General features: G+C 51.6%; 1 protein-coding gene across 1 annotated transcript; it reads right to left on the bottom strand.

Moving 5' to 3' along the window:
* Positions 1–7,908: 7,908 nt before the first annotated feature.
* INO80B (INO80 complex subunit B) lies at positions 7,909–19,230 on the bottom strand. The gene is made up of 5 exons (XM_075345610.1): positions 19,124–19,230; positions 16,367–16,547; positions 16,182–16,300; positions 12,920–13,080; positions 7,909–8,499 (listed from the first exon to the last, which is right to left on the bottom strand). The coding sequence occupies exons 1-5, from the start codon at positions 19,134–19,136 to the stop codon at positions 7,993–7,995; spliced, it is 981 nt and encodes a 326-aa protein (XP_075201725.1). The 5' UTR covers positions 19,137–19,230; the 3' UTR covers positions 7,909–7,992.
* Positions 19,231–19,531: the final 301 nt, after the last annotated feature.

Genomic DNA, 19,531 nt, shown 5'->3' with positions numbered 1-19,531 from the left:
AATACTGCTCCTATGTACAAGAATATAACTACTATAATACTGCTCCTATGTACAAGAATATAACTACTATAATACTGCCTCCTATGTACAAGAATATAACTACTATAATACTACCCCCTATGTACAAAAATATAACTACTATAATACTGCTCCTATGTACAAGAATATAACTACTATAATACTGCTCCTATGTACAAGAATATAACTACTATAATACTGCTCCTATGTACAAGAATATAACTACTATAATACTGCTCCTATGTACAAGAATATAACTACTATAATACTGCCTCCTATGTACAAGAATATAACTACTATAATACTACCCCCTATGTACAAAAATATAACTACTATAATACTGCCCCTATGTACAAGAATATAACTACTATAATACTGCTCCTATGTACAAGAATATAACTACTATAATACTGCTCCTATGTACAAGAATATAACTACTATAATACTGCTCCTATGTACAAGAATATAACTACTATAATACTGCCTCCTATGTACAAGAATATAACTACTACTAGAAGGTGGCCCGATTCTACGCATCGGGTATTCTAGAATTTACGTATTGTGTAGTTCATGTATGATTTTTGTTATATATATATATATATATATATATATAGATGTTGTTGTGTGTAGTTACCAAGTGTTTGTGTAGGGCGCTGTACATGTTCTGGGTGTTGTCTGGGTGTGGCGGGGGGTGAGAGCGGTGTTGTATGTGTGTTGCGTGTGTTGCGTTGTTTGTGGAGCGCTGTGTGTCTGTAGCGTTGTGTGTGTGTTGCGCGGTTTGTGTGTGTGTGGTGTGTTTTGGGGGGAGGTATGTTTTGTGCAATGTGTGTGTTGTGCGGTATGTGCGTATATTTGTGTGTGCCGCGGTGTTTGTGTGTTGGGTGTTGTGTGTGTGCAGCGTTGTCTGTGTGTGTGGGTGTCTGTGTAGGGCAGTTGTTTGTGGTTCCCAGTGTGTGTGTGTGTGGTGTGTTGTGCAGTGTGCGCGCGCGCGTGTGTGTGTGTGTGTGTGTGTGTGTGTGTGTGTGTGTGTGTGTGTGTGTGCATCAGCCTCTCTTCTCTCAGCCTACCTCTCCCAGCCTCCCTCCTCCCAGCCTCCCTCAGCATCAGCCTCCCTCTCCCAGCCTCCCCAGCATCAGCCTCCGCCAGCATCAGCCTCTCTCCTTCCAGCCTCCTCCAGCATCAGCCTCCCTCTCCCAGCCTTCCCCAGGATCAGCCTCTCTCCTCCCAGCCTCCGTCATCCCAGCCTTCCCCAGCATCAGCTTTCCCCTCCCAGCCTCCCTCAGCATCAGCCTTCCTCAGCATCAGCCTCCCGTTCCCAGCCTTCCTCAGGATCAGCCTCTCTCCTCCCAGCCTCCTTCTTCCCAGCCTTCCCCAGCATCAGCTTTCCCCTCCCAGCCTCCCTCAGCATCAGCCTCCATCAGCATCAGCCTCCCGTTCCCAGCCTTCCCCAGGATCAGCCTCTCTCCTCCCAGCCTCCTTCGTCCCAGCCTCCCTCAGCATCAGCCTTCCCCTCCCAGTCTCCCCCAGCATCAGCCTCCCCAAGCATCAGCCTCCACCAGCATTAGCCTCTCTCCTTCCAGCCTCCTCCAGCATCAGCCTCCCTCTCCCAGCCTTCCCCAGGATCAGCCTCTCTCTTCCTAGCGTCCGTCTTCCCAGCCTTCCCCAGCATCAGCTTTCCCCTCCCAGCCTCCCTCAGCATCAGCCTTCCCCAGCATCAGCCTCCCGTTCCCAGCCTTCCCCAGGATCAGCCTCTCTCCTCCCAGCCTCCGTCTTCCCAGCCTTCCCCAGCATCAGCTTTCCCCTCCCAGCCTCCCTCAGCATCAGCCTCCCTCAGCATCAGCCTCCCGTTCCCAGCCTTCCCCAGGATCAGCCTCTCTCCTCCCAGCCTCCTTCCTCCCAGCCTCCCTCAGCATCAGCCTTCTCCTCCCAGTCTCCCTCAGCATCAGCCTCCCCAAGCTTCAGCCTCCACCAGCATTAGCCTCTCTCCTTCCAGCCTCCCCTAGCATCAGCGTCCCTAAGCATCAGCCTCCACCAGCATCAGCCTCCCTCGTCCCAGCCTCCCCATCCCAGCCTCCCCCAGCATCAGCCTCTCTCCTCCCAGCCTTCCCCATGATCAGCCTCTCTGCTCCCAGCCTCCTCCAGCACGCCGTGCTCCTCTGCCGACACTCACACACCCGATCGCATCCACTCACACACACCCGATCGCATCCACTCACACACACCCGATCGCATCCACTCACACACACCCGATCGCATCCACTCACACACACCCGATCGCATCCACTCATACACACAGACACTGACGATATCGCACATACGCGCTTATACTCACAACATCCGGGGATATCACATGCTTCTGGCCATGTGATCCTCCCGCAGGTCCTGGAAGATCACAACAGCACAGTATCGCCGCCGAGAAGCAAGCGATATCCCAGGATGTTGTGAGTATGTGGATGCGATGTGATGTGTGTGCTGTTATGTGTGTGCTGTTATGTGTCTGTATTTTCCGCAGCTGCAGGACCTTGATGTGTGGATGCGATGTGATGTATGTGTGATGTGTGTGTGAGAGTGAGTGTGAGCCGGTGTACACTGGTAACTATGATACACATCGGGTAACTAAGGGACCTTAGTTACCCGATGTGTATAATGGTTACCAGCTTTCACGGCCTCCGTGAAGATCCCAGCATCGCAAGGTTATGTGTGGCGCTGCTGAGATCCTGACGGAGCCGGTGTAGAAGCAAGCGATATCCCAGCATGTTGTGATGTGGGAGGTGTGTGTGAGAGTGAGTGTGAGAGTGAGTGTGATGTGATGCCTGTGTGTGTACTCACCTGGGAATCGGGGCTCAGTGTCAGTTGGGCCAGAGCGAGCGTGGATTGCGTGAGGGGGGCGGGGCCTGCAGAGAGCCGGGGCGAGAGGCCAATCCGTGTGGGGGGGCGGGGCCATGGCGAACCCAGCGGCCAATCAGCTTTGTGTCACCGTAAGGACATGTCACGGTGACACTGTCACCGTGACACAATTTTGGAGCATGACAGACAGACAGACAGAATAAGGCAATTATATATATAGATAATACTACCCCCTATGTACAAAAATATAACTACTATAATACTGCCTCCTATGTACAAGAATATAACTACTATAATACTACCCCCTATGTACAAAAATATAACTACTATAATACTGCTCCTATGTACAAGAATATAACTACTATAATACTGCTCCTATGTACAAGAATATAACTACTATAATACTGCTCCTATGTACAAGAATATAACTACTATAAGGGTATGTGCGCACGTTGCGTACTAGCCCAGCACCTAAAAGGTGCGCTTCAGAGCGCAGCTGAAAAGCTCCGTTCTGAAGCGCATGGTGCCGGCGAGAACGTGCGCTCTGCCTGCAGCTCCTGCCATAGACAGAGCAGGAGCTGCCGGCAAAGCGCACGGAAGAAGTGACATGTCACTTCTTTTTGCGCAGCACTTCGGCAGTAGCCGAAGCGCTGCGCACTAAAACGCCACGTGCGCACGGCCCCTGCACAATCTCCATAGACTGTGCAGGGGACGCAGGACGCATGCAGTTACGCTGCGCTGCAAAGCGCAGCGTAACTGCATGACTTTACACAACGTGCGCACATAGCCTAATACTGCAAACAATGTACAAGAATATAACTACTATAATACTGCCCCTATGTACAAGAATATAACTACTATAATACTGCTCCTATGTACAAGAATATAACTACTATAATATGGCCCCCTATGTACAAGAATATAACTACTATAACACTGCCCCCTATGTACAAGAATATAACTACTATAATACTGCCCCTATGTACAAGAATATAACTACTATAATACTGCAAACAATGTACAAGAATATAACTACTATAATACTGCCCCTATGTACAAGAATATAACTACTATAATGCTGCCCCCTATGTACAAGAATATAACTACTATAATACTGCCCCTATGTACAAGAATATAACTACTATAATGCTGCCCCCCTATGTACAAGAATATAACTACTATAATACTGCAAACAATGTACAAGAATATAACTACTATAATACTGCCCCTATGTACAAGAATATAACTACTATAATGCTGCCCCCTATGTACAGGAATATAACTACTATAATACTGCTCCTATGTACAAGAATATAACTACTATAATACTGCTCCTATGTACAAGAATATAACTACTATAATACTGCTCCTATGTACAAGAATATAACTACTATAATACTGCCTCTATGTACAAGAATATAACTACTATAATACTGCCCCCTATGTACAAGAATATAACTACTATAATACTGCCCCTATGTACAAGAATATAACTACTATAATACTGCCCCTATGTACAAGAATATAACTACTATAATACTGCTCCTATGTACAAGAATATAACTACTATAATACTGCTCCTATGTACAAGAATATTACTATAATACTGCTCCTATGTACAGGAATATAACTACTATAATACTGCTCCTATGTACAAGAATATAACTACTATAATACTGCCTCTATGTACAAGAATATAACTACTATAATACTGCTCCTATGTAGAAGAATATAACTACTATAATACTGCCCCCTATATACAAGAATATAACTACTATAATACTGCCCCTATGTACAAGAATATAACTACTATAATACTGCTCCTATGTACAAAAATATAACTACTATAATACTGCCCTTATGTACAAGAATATAACTACTATAATACTGCTCCTATGTACAAGAATATAACTACTATAATACTGCTCCTATGTACAAGAATATAACTACTATAATACTGCCCCTATGTACAAGAATATAGCTACTATAATACTACCCCCTATCTACAAAAATATAACTGCTATAATACTGCCCCTATGTACAAGAATATAACTACTATAATACTGCTCCTATGTATAAGAATATAACTACTATAATACTGCTCCTATATACAAGAATATAACTACTATAATACTGCTCCTATATACAAGAATATAACTACTATAATACTGCTCCTATATACAAGAATATAACTACTATAATACTGCCCCTATATACAAGAATATAACTACTATAATACTGTCCCTATGTACAAGAATATAACTACTATAATACTGCCCCCTATGTACAAAAATATAACTACTATAATACTGCCCCTATGTACAAGAATATAACTACTATAATACTGCCCCTATGTACAAGAATATAACTACTATAATACTGCCCCTATATACAAGAATATAACTACTATAATACTGCTCCCTATGTACAAAAATATAACTACTATAATACTGCCCCTATGTACAAGAATATAACTACTATAATACTGCCCCCTATATACAAGAATATAACTACTATAATACTGCCCCCCTATGTACAAGAATATAACTACTATAATACTGCCCCTATGTACAAGAATATAACTACTATAATACTGCTCCTATGTACAAGAATATAACTACTATAATACTGCCTCCTATGTACAAGAATATAACTACTATAATACTACCCCCTATGTACAAAAATATAACTGCTATAATACTGCCCCCTATGTACAAGAATATAACTACTATAATACTGCTCCTATGTATAAGAATATAACTACTATAATACTGCTCCTATGTACAAGAATATAACTACTATAATACTGCCCCCTATGTACAAAAATATAACTACTATAATACTGCCCCTATGTACAAGAATATAACTACTATAATACTGCTCCTATGTACAAGAATATAACTACTATAATACTGCCTCCTATGTACAGGAATATAACTACTATAATACTGCCTCTATGTACAAGAATATAACTACTATAATACTACCCCCTATGTACAAAAATATAACTACTATAATACTGCTCCTATGTACAAGAATAGAACTACTATAATACTGCCTCCTATGTACAAGAATATAACTACTATAATACTGCCCCTATGTACAAGAATATAACAAATATAATACTGCCCCTATGTACAAGAATATAACTACTATAATACTGCTCCTATGTACAAGAATATAACTACTATAATACTGCTCCTATGTACAAGAATATAAACTACTATAATACTGCCCCTTGGTACAAGAATATAACTACTATAATACTGCTCCTATGTACAAGAATATAACTACTATAATACGGCTCCTATGTACAAGAATATAACTACTATAATACTGCCCCCTATATACAAGACTATAACTACTATAATACTGCCCCCTATGTACAAGAATATAACTACTATAATACTGCCCCTATGTACAGGAATATAACTACTATAATACTGCTCCTATGTACAAGAATATAACTACTATAATACTGCTCCTATGTACAAGAATATAACTACTATAATACTGCTCCTATATACAAGAATATAACTACTATAATACTGCTCCTATGTACAAGAATATAACTACTATAATACTGCTCCTATATACAAGAATATAACTACTATAATACTGCCCCCCTATGTACAAGAATATAACTACTATAATACTGCTCCTATGTACAAGAATATAACTACTATAATACTGCTCCTATGTACAAGAATATAACTACTATAATACTGTCCCCTATATACAAGAATATAACTACTATAATACTGCTCCTATGTACAAGAATATAACTACTATAATACTGCCCTCTACGTACAAGAATATAACTACTATAATACTGCTCCCCTATGTACAAGAATAGAACTACTATAATACTGCCCCCTATATACAAGAATATAACTACTATAATACTGCTCCTATGTACAAGAATATAACTACTATAATACGGCTCCTATGTACAAGAATATAACTACTATAATACTGCCCCCTATATACAAGAATATAACTACTATAATACTGCTCCTATGTACAAGAATATAACTACTATAATACTGCTCCTATGTACAAGAATATAACTACTATAATACTGCTCCTATGTACAAGAATATAACTACTATAATACTGTCCCCTATATACAAGAATATAACTACTATAATACTGCCCCCTATGTACAAAAATATAACTACTATAATACTGCCCCTATGTACAAGAATATAACTACTATAATACTGCTCCTATGTACAAAAATATAACTACTATAATACTGCCCTTATGTACAAGAATATAACTACTATAATACTGCCTCCTATGTACAAGAATATAACTACTATAATACTGCTCCTATGTACAAGAATATAACTACTATAATACTGCCCTCTACGTACAAGAATATAACTACTATAATACTGCTCCCTATATACAAGAATATAACTACTATAATACTGCCCCCTATGTACAAGAATATAACTACTATAATACTGCCCCTATGTACAAGAATAAAACTACTATAATACTGCTCCTATGTACAAGAATATAACTACTATAATACTGCCCCTATGTACAAGAATATAACTACTATAATACTACCCCCTATATACAAGAATATAACTACTATAATACTGTCCCCTATGTACAAGAATATAACTACTATAATACTGCCCCCTATATACAAGAATATAACTACTATAATACTGCCCTTATGTACAAGAATATAACTACTATAATACTACCCCCTATATACAAGAATATAACTACTATAATACTGTCCCCTATGTACAAGAATATAACTACTATAATACTGCCCCTATGTACAAGAATAAAACTACTATAATACTGCCCCTATGTACAAGAATATAACTACTATAATACTGCCCCTATGTACAAGAATATAGCTACTATAATACTACCCCCCTATCTACAAAAATATAACTGCTATAATACTGCCCCTATGTACAAGAATAAAACTACTATAATACTGCCTTCTATGTACAAGAATATAGCTGCTATTATACTGCCCCAGAAGTTTGATATACATCATTTGCCCACTACTTGCGGTGTGACATTTATTACATGTTGGAGCTGCACAGGTCATGGTTGGCTGTTGTGGATGACGTCCGGGGGTTGTCCCGTTAGTCAGGGTCTTGGTGCCTCCATGTGGGGGGCCGGGTTCTGGTGGACCTCCAGGTTTTTGTGATAACACTGCAGACTGCAGAGCGGGATGTGAGTCCTAGAACAGGAGTATTTCTTGGGGTTGGAGCACCCGGGGGCACCGCACAGCTGTGGGGCTGGCAGTGCGGCTCGTGGTCCTGCCGGGACAGGGTGGGGAACTCCTGGAGGGTAGGACATGGTAATACTATGTGCATTGTTCTGATAGCGGATTGTGGGGCACGGAGGCTGGCGCCCTCCTCTTCTTCCAGAGGCGGCAGGCTTGGCACCCCGAGATTTAGACGTCTTGGTAAGTCTCTCTATGGTCTGCTTCTTACTTTCTTCCGCTTTCTTAGCCGCCTGCAGTCTCCTCTTTCGAGCCTTCTCCTCTCTCTTCACCAACATCTCCTGAGACATCTCCTGTGGGGGGCGTGAGTACATGGCTGGCGGGTACAGGGGGCCAGCGGGGGCCTGCTGCTTCTGTAGGAGGGCTCTCTGCAGAGAGATCAGCAAGTCACACGATGCACCCCTCATACTCACTTTCCCCTAAATCCCTCCACACACCCACACTCCCCACACCCCTCACACCCACTTTCTCCTAAATCCCTCCACACACCCACACTCCCTGCACCCCTCACACCCACTTTCCCATTAATCCCTCCACACACCCACACTCCCTCCACCCCTCACACCCACTTACCCCTGAATCCCTCCACACACCCCTCACACCCACTTTCCCCTAAATCCCTCCACACACCCACACTCCCTCCACCCCTCACACCCACTTACCCCTGAATCCCTCCACACACCCACACTCCCTGCACCCCTCACACCCACTTTCCCCTAAATCCCTCCACACACCCACACTCCCTGCACCTCTCACACCCACTTAACCCTGAATCCCTCCACACACCCACACTCCCTGCACCCCTCACACCCACTTAACCCTGAATCCCTCCACACACCCACACTCCCTGCACCCCTCACACCCACTTAACCCTGAATCCCTCCACACACCCACACTCCCTGCACCCCTCACACCCACTTACCCCTGAATCCCTCCACACACCCACACTCCCTGCACCCCTCACACCCACTTAACCCTGAATCCCTCCACACACCCACACTCCCTGCACCCCTCACACCCACTTTCCCCTAAATCCCTCCACACACCCACACTCCCTGCACCCCTCACACCCACTTAACCCTGAATCCCTCCACACACCCACACTCCCTGCACCCCTCACACCCACTTAACCCTGAATCCCTCCACACACCCACACTCCCTGCACCCCTCACACCCACTTAACCCTGAATCCCTCCACACACCCACACTCCCTGCACCCCTCACACCCACTTAACCCTGAATCCCTCCACACACCCACACTCCCTGCACCCCTCACACCCACTTAACCCTGAATCCCTCCACACACCCACACTCCCTGCACCCCTCACACCCACTTACCCCTGAATCCATCCACACACCCACACTCCCTGCACCCCTCACACCCACTTACCCCTGAATCCCTCCACACACCCACACTCCCTGCACCCCTCACACCCACACTCTCTGCACCCCTCCCACCCACTTATCCCTGAATCCCTCCTCCACACCCCCACACTCTCTGCACCCCTCACACCCACTTTCCCCTGAATCCCTCCACACCCCCACACTCTCTGCACCCCTCACACCCACTTACCCCGGAATCCCTCCACAACCCCACACTCTCTGCACTCCTCACACCCACTTATCCCTGAATCCCTCTACACACCCACACTCTCTGCACCCCTCCACAACCCCACACTCCCTGCACTCCTCATACCTACTTACCCCTGAATCCCACCACAGCCCCACACTCTCTGCACCCCTCACACCCACTTACCCCTGAATCCCTCCACACACCCACACTCTCTGCACCCCTCACACCCACTTATCCCTGAATCCCTCCTCCACACTCCCACACTCTCTGTACCCCTCCCACCCACTTATCCCTGAATCCCTCCTCCACACCCCCACACTCTCTGCACCCCTCACACCCACTTTCCCCTGAATCCCTCCACACCCCCACACTCTCTGCACCCCTCACACCCACTTACCCCGGAATCCCTCCACAACCCCACACTCCCTGCACCCCTCATACCCACTTTCCCCTAAATACCTCCACACACCCACACTCCCTGCACCTCTCACACCCACTTAACCCTGAATCCCTCCACACACCCACACTCCCTGCACCCCTCACACCCACTTAACCCTGAATCCCTCCACACACCCACACTCCCTGCACCCCTCACACCCACTTAACCCTGAATCCCTCCACACACCCACACTCCCTGCACCCCTCACACCCACTTAACCCTGAATCCCTCCACACACCCACACTCCCTGCACCCCTCACACCCACTTAACCCTGAATCCCTCCACACACCCACACTCCCTGCACCCCTCACACCCACTTAACCCTGAATCCCTCCACACACCCACATTCCCTGCACCCCTCACACCCACTTACCCCTGAATCCATCCACACACCCACACTCCCTGCACCCCTCACACCCACTTACCCCTGAATCCCTCCATACACCCACACTCCCTGCACCCCTCACACCCACTTACCCCTGAATCCCTCCACACACCCACACTCCCTGCACCCCTCACACCCACTTACCCCTGAATCCCTCCACACACCCACACTCTCTGCACTCCTCACACCTACTTATCCCTGAATCCCTCTACACACCCACACTCTCTGCACCCCTCCACAACCCCACACTCCCTGCACTCCTCATACCTACTTACCCCTGAATCCCACCACACCCCCACACTCTCTGCACCCCTCACACCCACTTACCCCTGAATCCCTCCACACACCCACACTCTCTGCACCCCTCACACCCACTTATCCCTGAATCCCTCCTCCACACTCCCACACTCTCTGCACCCCTCACACCCACTTATCCCTGAATCCCTCCTCCACACCCCCACACTCTCTGCACCCCTCACACCCACTTTCCCCTGAATCCCTCCACACCCCCTTTCCCCTGAATCCCCCCACACTCTCTGCACCCCTCACACCCACTTTCCCCTGAATCCCTCCACACCCCCACACTCTCTGCACCCCTCACACCCACTTTCCCCTGAATCCCTCCACACCCCCACACTCTCTGCACCCCTCACACCCACTTACCCCGGAATCCCTCCACAACCCCACACTCCCTGCACCCCTCATACCCACTTTCCCCTAAATACCTCCACACACCCACACTCCCTGCACCTCTCACACCCACTTAACCCTGAATCCCTCCACACACCCACACTCCCTGCACCCCTCACACCCACTTAACCCTGAATCCCTCCACACACCCACACTCCCTGCACCCCTCACACCCACTTAACCCTGAATCCCTCCACACACCCACACTCCCTGCACCCCTCACACCCACTTAACCCTGAATCCCTCCACACACCCACACTCCCTGCACCCCTCACACCCACTTAACCCTGAATCCCTCCATACACCCACACTCCCTGCACCCCTCACACCCACTTAACCCTGAATCCCTCCACACACCCACATTCCCTGCACCCCTCACACCCACTTACCCCTGAATCCATCCACACACCCACACTCCCTGCACCCCTCACACCCACTTACCCCTGAATCCCTCCATACACCCACACTCCCTGCACCCCTCACACCCACTTACCCCTGAATCCCTCCACACACCCACACTCCCTGCACCCCTCACACCCACTTACCCCTGAATCCCTCCACACACCCACACTCTCTGCACTCCTCACACCTACTTATCCCTGAATCCCTCTACACACCCACACTCTCTGCACCCCTCCACAACCCCACACTCCCTGCACTCCTCATACCTACTTACCCCTGAATCCCACCACACCCCCACACTCTCTGCACCCCTCACACCCACTTACCCCTGAATCCCTCCACACACCCACACTCTCTGCACCCCTCACACCCACTTATCCCTGAATCCCTCCTCCACACCCCCACACTCTCTGCACCCCTCACACCCACTTTCCCCTGAATCCCTCCACACCCCCTTTCCCCTGAATCCCCCCACACTCTCTGCACCCCTCACACCCACTTACCCCGGAATCCCTCCACAAACCCACACTCCCTGCACCCCTCATACCCACTTTCCCCTGAATCCCTCCACACCCCCACACTCTGCACCTCTCACACCCACTTTTTCCTAAATCCCTCCACACTCCCTCCACCCCTTGCACCCACTTTCCCCTGAATCCCTCCACACCCCCTCCACCCCTCACACCTACTTACCCCTGAATCCCTCCACACACCCACACTCCCTCCACCCCTCACACCCACTTTCCCATGAATCCCTCCACACACCCACACTCCCTCCACCCCTCACACCCACTTTCCCCTGAATCCCTCCACACACCCCCACTCCCTCCACCCCTCACACCCACTTTCCCCTGAATCCCTCCACACACCCACACTCCCTCCACCCCTCACACCCACTTTCCCCTGAATCCCTCCACACTCCCTCCACCCCTCACACCCACTTTCCCCTGAATCCCTCCACACGCCCTCCACCCCTCACACCCACTTTCCCATGAATCCCTCCACTTTCCCCTGAATCCCTCCACACATCCACACTCCCTTCACCCCTCACACCCACTTTCCCCTGAATCCCTCCACACTCCCACACTCCCTACACCCCTCACACCCACTTTCCCCTGAATCCCTCCACACTCCCACACTCCCTACACCCCTCACACCCACTTTCCCCTGAATCCCTCCACACTCCCACACTCCCTACACCCCTCACACCCACTTTCCCTGAATCCCTCCACACTCCCACACTCCCTCCACCCCTCACACCCACTTTCCCCTGAATCCCTCCACACACCCACACTCACCTGGCGAGCCGTCAGCAGCGACTCGTCAGTCTCTCTCTTCAGATCACCATTGACATCCAGATCTCCCCTCTCAAGAGCGTCCAACCAACGCATCTCCTCATCCTGCTCCGACACTGGAGCTGCCGCGGGCGAGGGCAGTGGATCCATATTACTGTCTTCATCTAGAGACACATGGAGACCACACATATCACATGGCCGCCAGGAGAGTAACCAGTATATAGCAGTGCAGATGTGGTGGAGAAGTCACCCAAATCTAATACAGCAGAGCAATCACGCAGAACACAGGAGACGAGGCGGAAAGTGACGCAAGACACGGAGAAACAGAAACATGGTACAGGTGACACAGTGTTCATGGGACAGAAAACAAGGGAGGGAAAACGCAGCACGTGTACACGAGACAAACAACAAAGGAAACACGGTGCGGAAACACCACGGGTGCACGGAGAGACACTACACAGGACAAACACCACGGGTGCACGGAGAGACACTACACAGGAGAAGCACCACGGGTGCACGGAGAGACACTACACAGGAGAAACACCACGGGTGCACGGAGAGACACTACACAGGAGAAACACCACGGGTGCACGGAGAGACACTACACAGGAGAAACACCACGGGTGCACGGAGAGACACTACACAGGAGAAACACCACGGGTGCACGGAGAGACACTACACAGGAGAAGCACCACGGGTGCACGGAGAGACACTACACAGGAGAAGCACCACGGGTGCACGGAGAGACACTACACAGGAGAAGCACCACGGGTGCACGGAGAGACACTACACAGGAGAAGCACCACGGGTGCACGGAGAGACACTACACAGGAGAAGCACCACGGGTGCACGGAGAAACACTACACAGGATAAACACCACGGGTGCACAGAGAGACACTACACAGGAGAAACAGCACGGGTGCACGGAGAGACATCGCACAGGAGAAACACCACGGGTGCACGGAGAAGCATCGCACAGGAGAAACACCACGGGTGCACGGAGAAGCATCGCACAGGAGAAACACCACGGGTGCACAGAGAGACACTACACAGGAGAAACAGCACGGGTGCACGGAGAGACATCGCACAGGAGAAACACCACGGGTGCACGGAGAAGCATCGCACAGGAGAAACACCACGGGTGCACAGAGAGACACTGGACAGGAGAAACACCACGGGTGCACAGAGAGACACTGGACAGGAGGAACACCACGGGTGCACAGAGAGACACTGGACAGGAGAAACACCATGGGTGCACGGAGAGACACTACACAGGAGAAACACCACGGGTGCACGGAGAGACATCGCACAGGAGGAACACGGCATAGAGACAACGCACGGGCACAGGAGACAAACGAGGGAGACGTGGCGCACAAACCCGGCAGGGCGCGAGGGAGACGTGGCGCAGATACCCGGCAAGGCGCGAGGGAGACGTGGCGCAGATACCCGGCAGGGCGCGAGGGAGACGTGGCGCAGATACCCGGCAGGGCGCGAGGGAGACGTGGCGCAGATACCCGGCAGGGCGCGAGGGAGACGTGGCGCAGATACCCGGCAGGGCGCGAGGGAGACGTGGCGCAGATAACCGGCAGGGCGCGAGGGAGACGTGGCGCAGATAACCGGCAGGGCGCGAGGGAGACGTGGCGCAGATAACCGGCAGGGCGCGAGGGAGACGTGGCGCAGATACCCGGCAGGGCGCGAGGGAGACGTGGCGCAGATACCCGGCAGGGAGCGAGGGAGACGTGGCGCAGATACCCGGCAAGGCGCGAGGGAGACGTGGCGCAGATACCCGGCAGGGCGCGAGGGAGACGTGGCGCAGATACCCGGCAGGGCGCGAAGGAGACGTGGCGCAGATACCCGGCAGGGCGCGAGGGAGACGTGGCGCAGATACCCGGCAGGGCGCGAGGGAGACGTGGCACAGATACCCGGCAGGGCGCGAGGGAGACGTGGCGCAGATACCTGGCAAGGCGCGAGGGAGACGTGGCGCAGATACCCGGCAGGGCGCGAGGGAGACGTGGCGCAGATACCCGGCAGGGCGCGAGGGAGACACGGCATAGGCAGTAAGGATACAAGGCGAGGGCACTGGAGACACGGTGTAGGCAGTAAGGATACAAGGCGAGGGCACTGGAGACACGGCGTAGGCAGTAAGGATACAAGGCGAGGGCACTGGAGACACGGCGTAGGCAGTAAGGATACAAGGCGAGGGCACTGGAGACATGGCGTTGGCAGTAAGGATACAAGGCGAGGGGACTGGAGACACGGCGTAGGCAGTAAGGATACAAGGCGAGGGCACTGGAGGATGGCGTAGGCAGTAAGGATACAAGGCGAGGGCACTGGAGGATGGTGTAGGCAGTAAGGATACAAGGCGAGGGCACTGGAGGATGGTGTAGGCAGTAAGGATACAAAGCGAGGGCACTGGAGGATGGTGTAGGCAGTAAGGATACAAGGCGAGGGCACTGGAGACACGGTGTAGGCAGTAAGCATACAAGGCGAGGGCACTGGAGACACGGTGTAGGCAGTAAGGATACAAGGCGAGGGCACTGGAGACACGGTGTAGGCAGTAAGGATACAAGGCGAGGGCACTGGAGGATGGTGTAGGCAGTAAGGATACAAGGCGAGGGCACTGGAGACACGGTGTAGGCAGTAAGGATACAAGGCGAGGGCACTGGAGACACGGCGTAGGCAGTAAGGATACAAGGCGATGGCACTGGAGACACTGTGTAGGCAGTAAGGATACAAGGCGAGGGCACTGGAGACACGGCGTAGGCAGTAAGGATACAAGGCGAGGGCACTGGAGACACAGTGTAGGCAGTAAGGATACAAGGCGAGGGCACTGGTGGATGGTGTAGGCAGTAAGGATACAAGGCGAGGGCACTGGAGACACGGTGTAGGCAGTAAGGATACAAGGCGAGGGCACTGGAGACACGGCGTAGGCAGTAAGGATACAAGGCGATGGCACTGGAGACACTGTGTAGGCAGTAAGGATACAAGGCGAGGGCACTGGAGACACTGTGTAGGCAGTAAGGATACAAGGCGAGGGCACTGGAGGATGGTGTACACTCCATACACTCACAGCCGCCATCCACAACCAGAGGATTTCACCGACCGTCTTCCACCACCGGAATGCACTGAACCGTCAGTCGCCATCATGACCATGATCACAACGACAGGCCTCCGAGTGCCACAACCACCATCATCCTCCCCCACCTGACAGCGAATGCCCCAGAGTACCCCCCGATAACCGTCCTCGCAGTACCTCTCCCCTTACCTAGCCAAGCGCGGTACTGTTCTATGGGGACCCCCTCCAGCGGCTCGTCGTCTTCATCCACCACCATCAGGGGGGACTGTGAGCGGGACTGCTCCGGGATGACTGTGAACGTGGGCACACTGCAGGGAGAGGAGCGTGATCAGTCTGTGCACAGAGGGCGCGGCCCGGGGCCGGGGGGCACTTACCTCTTGGTACCCAGCACTTGTCCCCCCAGCTTGATCTTGAGGCGGAGCTGTGGTTTCTGGGTGGTCTTCTGCGTGTACGCGGGGGGGCCGCCCCCATCCTGGTGATGCTTCTTCTTGTGTTTCTTGTGCTTCTTGTGTTTCTTCTTGTGAAGAACGTGAGATCCGACATCGTCCTCGTCCCCTGAGACCCCGAAAGCAAGATCACAGAGAGCCCCCCAAACCAAACCCTCAGGATCATGGGGGCACTGAGAGGGGCTATTATGGGGAGGGATGGGCAGGGTTATTATGAAGGGGGCTGGGCCAGGTTCTCATTATGGGGGGGCTGGGCCGGGTTATCATTATGGAGGGGGCTGGGCCGGGTTATCATTATGGAGGGGGCTGGGCCGGGTTATCATTATGGGGGGGCTGGGCCGGGTTATCATTATGGAGGGGGCTGGGCCGGATTATCATTATGGAGGGGGCTGGGCCGGGTTATCATTATGGAGGGGGCAGGGCCGGGTTATCATTATGGAGGGGGCTGGGCCAGGTTATCATTATGGAGGGGGCTGGGCCGGGTTATCATTATGGGGGGGCTGGGCCAGGTTATCATTATGGAGGGGGCTGGGCCGGGTTATCATTATGGGGGGGCTGGGCCGGGTTATCATTATGGAGGTGGCTGGGCTGGGTTATCATTATGAGGGGCTGGGCCGGGTTATCATTATGGAGGGGGCTGGGCCGGGTTATCATTATGGGGGGCTGGGCCAGGTTATCATTATGGAGGGGGCTGGGCCGGGTTATCATTATGAGGGGCTGGGCCGGGTTATCATTATGGAGGTGGCTGGGCTGGGTTATCATTATGAGGGGCTGGGCCGGGTTATCATTATGGAGGGGGCTGGGCCGGGTTATCATTATGGGGGGCTGGGCCAGGTTATCATTATGGAGGGGGCTGGGCCGGGTTATCATTATGGGGGGGCTGGGCCGGGTTATCATTATGAGGGGCTGGGCCGGGTTATCATTATGGGGGGGCTGGGCCGGATTATCATTATGGAGGGGGCTGGGCCGGGTTATCATTATGGAGGGGGCTGGGCCGGGTTATCATTATGGAGGGGGCTGGGCCGGGTTATCATTATGGAGGGGGCTGGGCCGGGTTATCATTATGGGGGGGCTGGGCCGGGTTATCATTATGGGGGGGGCTGGGCCGGGTTATCATTATGAGGGGGCTGGGCCAGGTTATCATTATGGAGGGGGCTGGGCCAGGTTATCATTATGGAGGGGGCAGGGCCGGATTATCATTATGGAGGGGGCTGGGCCGGATTATCATTATGGAGGGGGCTGGGCCAGGTTATCATTATGGAGGGGGCTGGGCCGGGTCATCATTATGGAGGGGGCTGGGCCGGGTCATCATTATGGAGGGGGCTGGGCCGGGTCATCATTATGGAGGGGGCTGGGCCGGGTCATCATTATGTAGGGGGCTGGGCCGGGTCATCATTATGTAGGGGGCTGGGCCGGGTCATCATTATGTAGGGGGCTGGGCCGGGTCCTCATTATGGAGGGGGCTGGGCCGGGTCATCATTATGGAGGGGGCTGGGCCGGGTTATCATTATGGAGGGGGCTGGGCCGGGTTATCATTATGGAGGGGGCTGGGACGGGTTATCATTATGGAGGGGGCTGGGCCGGGTTATCATTATGGAGGGGGCTGGGCCGGGTTATCATTATGGAGGGGGCTGGGCCAGGTTATCATTATGGAGGGGGCTGGGCCGGGTTATCATTATGGAGGGGGCTGGGCCGGGTTATCATTATGGAGGGGGCTGGGCCAGGTTATCATTATGGAGGGGGCTGGGCCGGGTTATCATTATGGAGGGGGCTGGGCCGGGTTATCATTATGGAGGGGGCTGGGCCGGGTTATCATTATGGGGGGGCTGGGCCGGGTTATCATTATGGAGGGGGCTGGGCCGGGTTATCATTATAAGGGGGGCTGGGCCAGGGTATCATTATGGGGGGGGGCTGGGCCGGGTTATCATTATGGAGGGGGCTGGGCCGGGTTATCATTATGGGGGGGCTGGGCCGGGTTATCATTATGGAGGGGGCTGGGCCGGGTTATCATTATGGGGGGCTGGGCCGGGTTATCATTATGAGGGGGCTGGGCCGGGTTATCATTATGGGGGGGCTGGGCCGGGTTATCATTATGGAGGGGGCTGGGCCGGGTTATCATTATGGGGGGGCTGGGCCAGGTTATCATTATGGAGGGGGCTGGGCCGGGTTATCATTATGGAGGGGCTGGGCCGGGTTATCATTATGGAGGGGGCTGGGCCGGGTTATCATTATGGGGGGCTGGGCCGGGTTATCATTATGAGGGGGCTGGGCCGGGTTATCATTATGGGGGGGCTGGGCCAGGTTATCATTATGGAGGGGGCTGGGCCGGGTTATCATTATGGAGGGGGCTGGGCCGGGTTATCATTATGGAGGGGGCAGGGCCGGGTTATCATTATGGAGGGGGCTGGGCCGGGTTATCATTATGGAGGGGGCTGGGCCGGGTTATCATTATGGAGGGGGCTGGGCCGGGTTATCATTATGGAGGGGGCTGGGCCGGGTTATCATTATGGAGGGGGCTGGGCCGGGTTATCATTATGGAGGGGGCTGGGCCGGGTTATCATTATGGAGGGGGCTGGGCCGGGTTATCATTAGGGGGGGGTCGGGTTATCATTATGGGGGGGCAGGGGTCGGGCTATTATGGGGGCGATGTTGTTCTGGGGTCTCTCCTCTGTGACATTCTCTCACCTGTTCCTTCCATGTGGTCGCGGTGCACACTGCACAGCCCTAGTTACACCGAACTTCCTGTCAGTGCACCCGATAAATCCTCCGAACACAACCTCCCCGGAACTACTGTTTGACATTTACATTTCCGAGGGAAGGAAATAATCAAGGACAGGACACGATGTGAGCGCCATCTATGTGGAGGAAGAGACGAGCACATCACAGTGAGCGGCCCCTGCAGAGTATTCCTCCTCCTGCAGAGTATTCCTCCTCCCCCTGCAGAGTATTCCTCCTCCCCACATTACATCTGCAGAGTATTCCTCCTCCCCACATTACATCTGCAGAGTATTCCTCCTCCTCCTGCAGAGTATTCCTCCTCCCCACATTACATCTGCAGAGTATTCCTCCTCCCCCTGCAGAGTATTCCTCCTT

The sequence above is a fragment of the Anomaloglossus baeobatrachus genome, chromosome 1 (assembly GCF_048569485.1).
Source record: "Anomaloglossus baeobatrachus isolate aAnoBae1 chromosome 1, aAnoBae1.hap1, whole genome shotgun sequence".
NCBI lineage: Eukaryota > Metazoa > Chordata > Amphibia > Anura > Aromobatidae > Anomaloglossus > Anomaloglossus baeobatrachus.
This window is presented reverse-complemented; position numbering and strand designations above follow the sequence as displayed.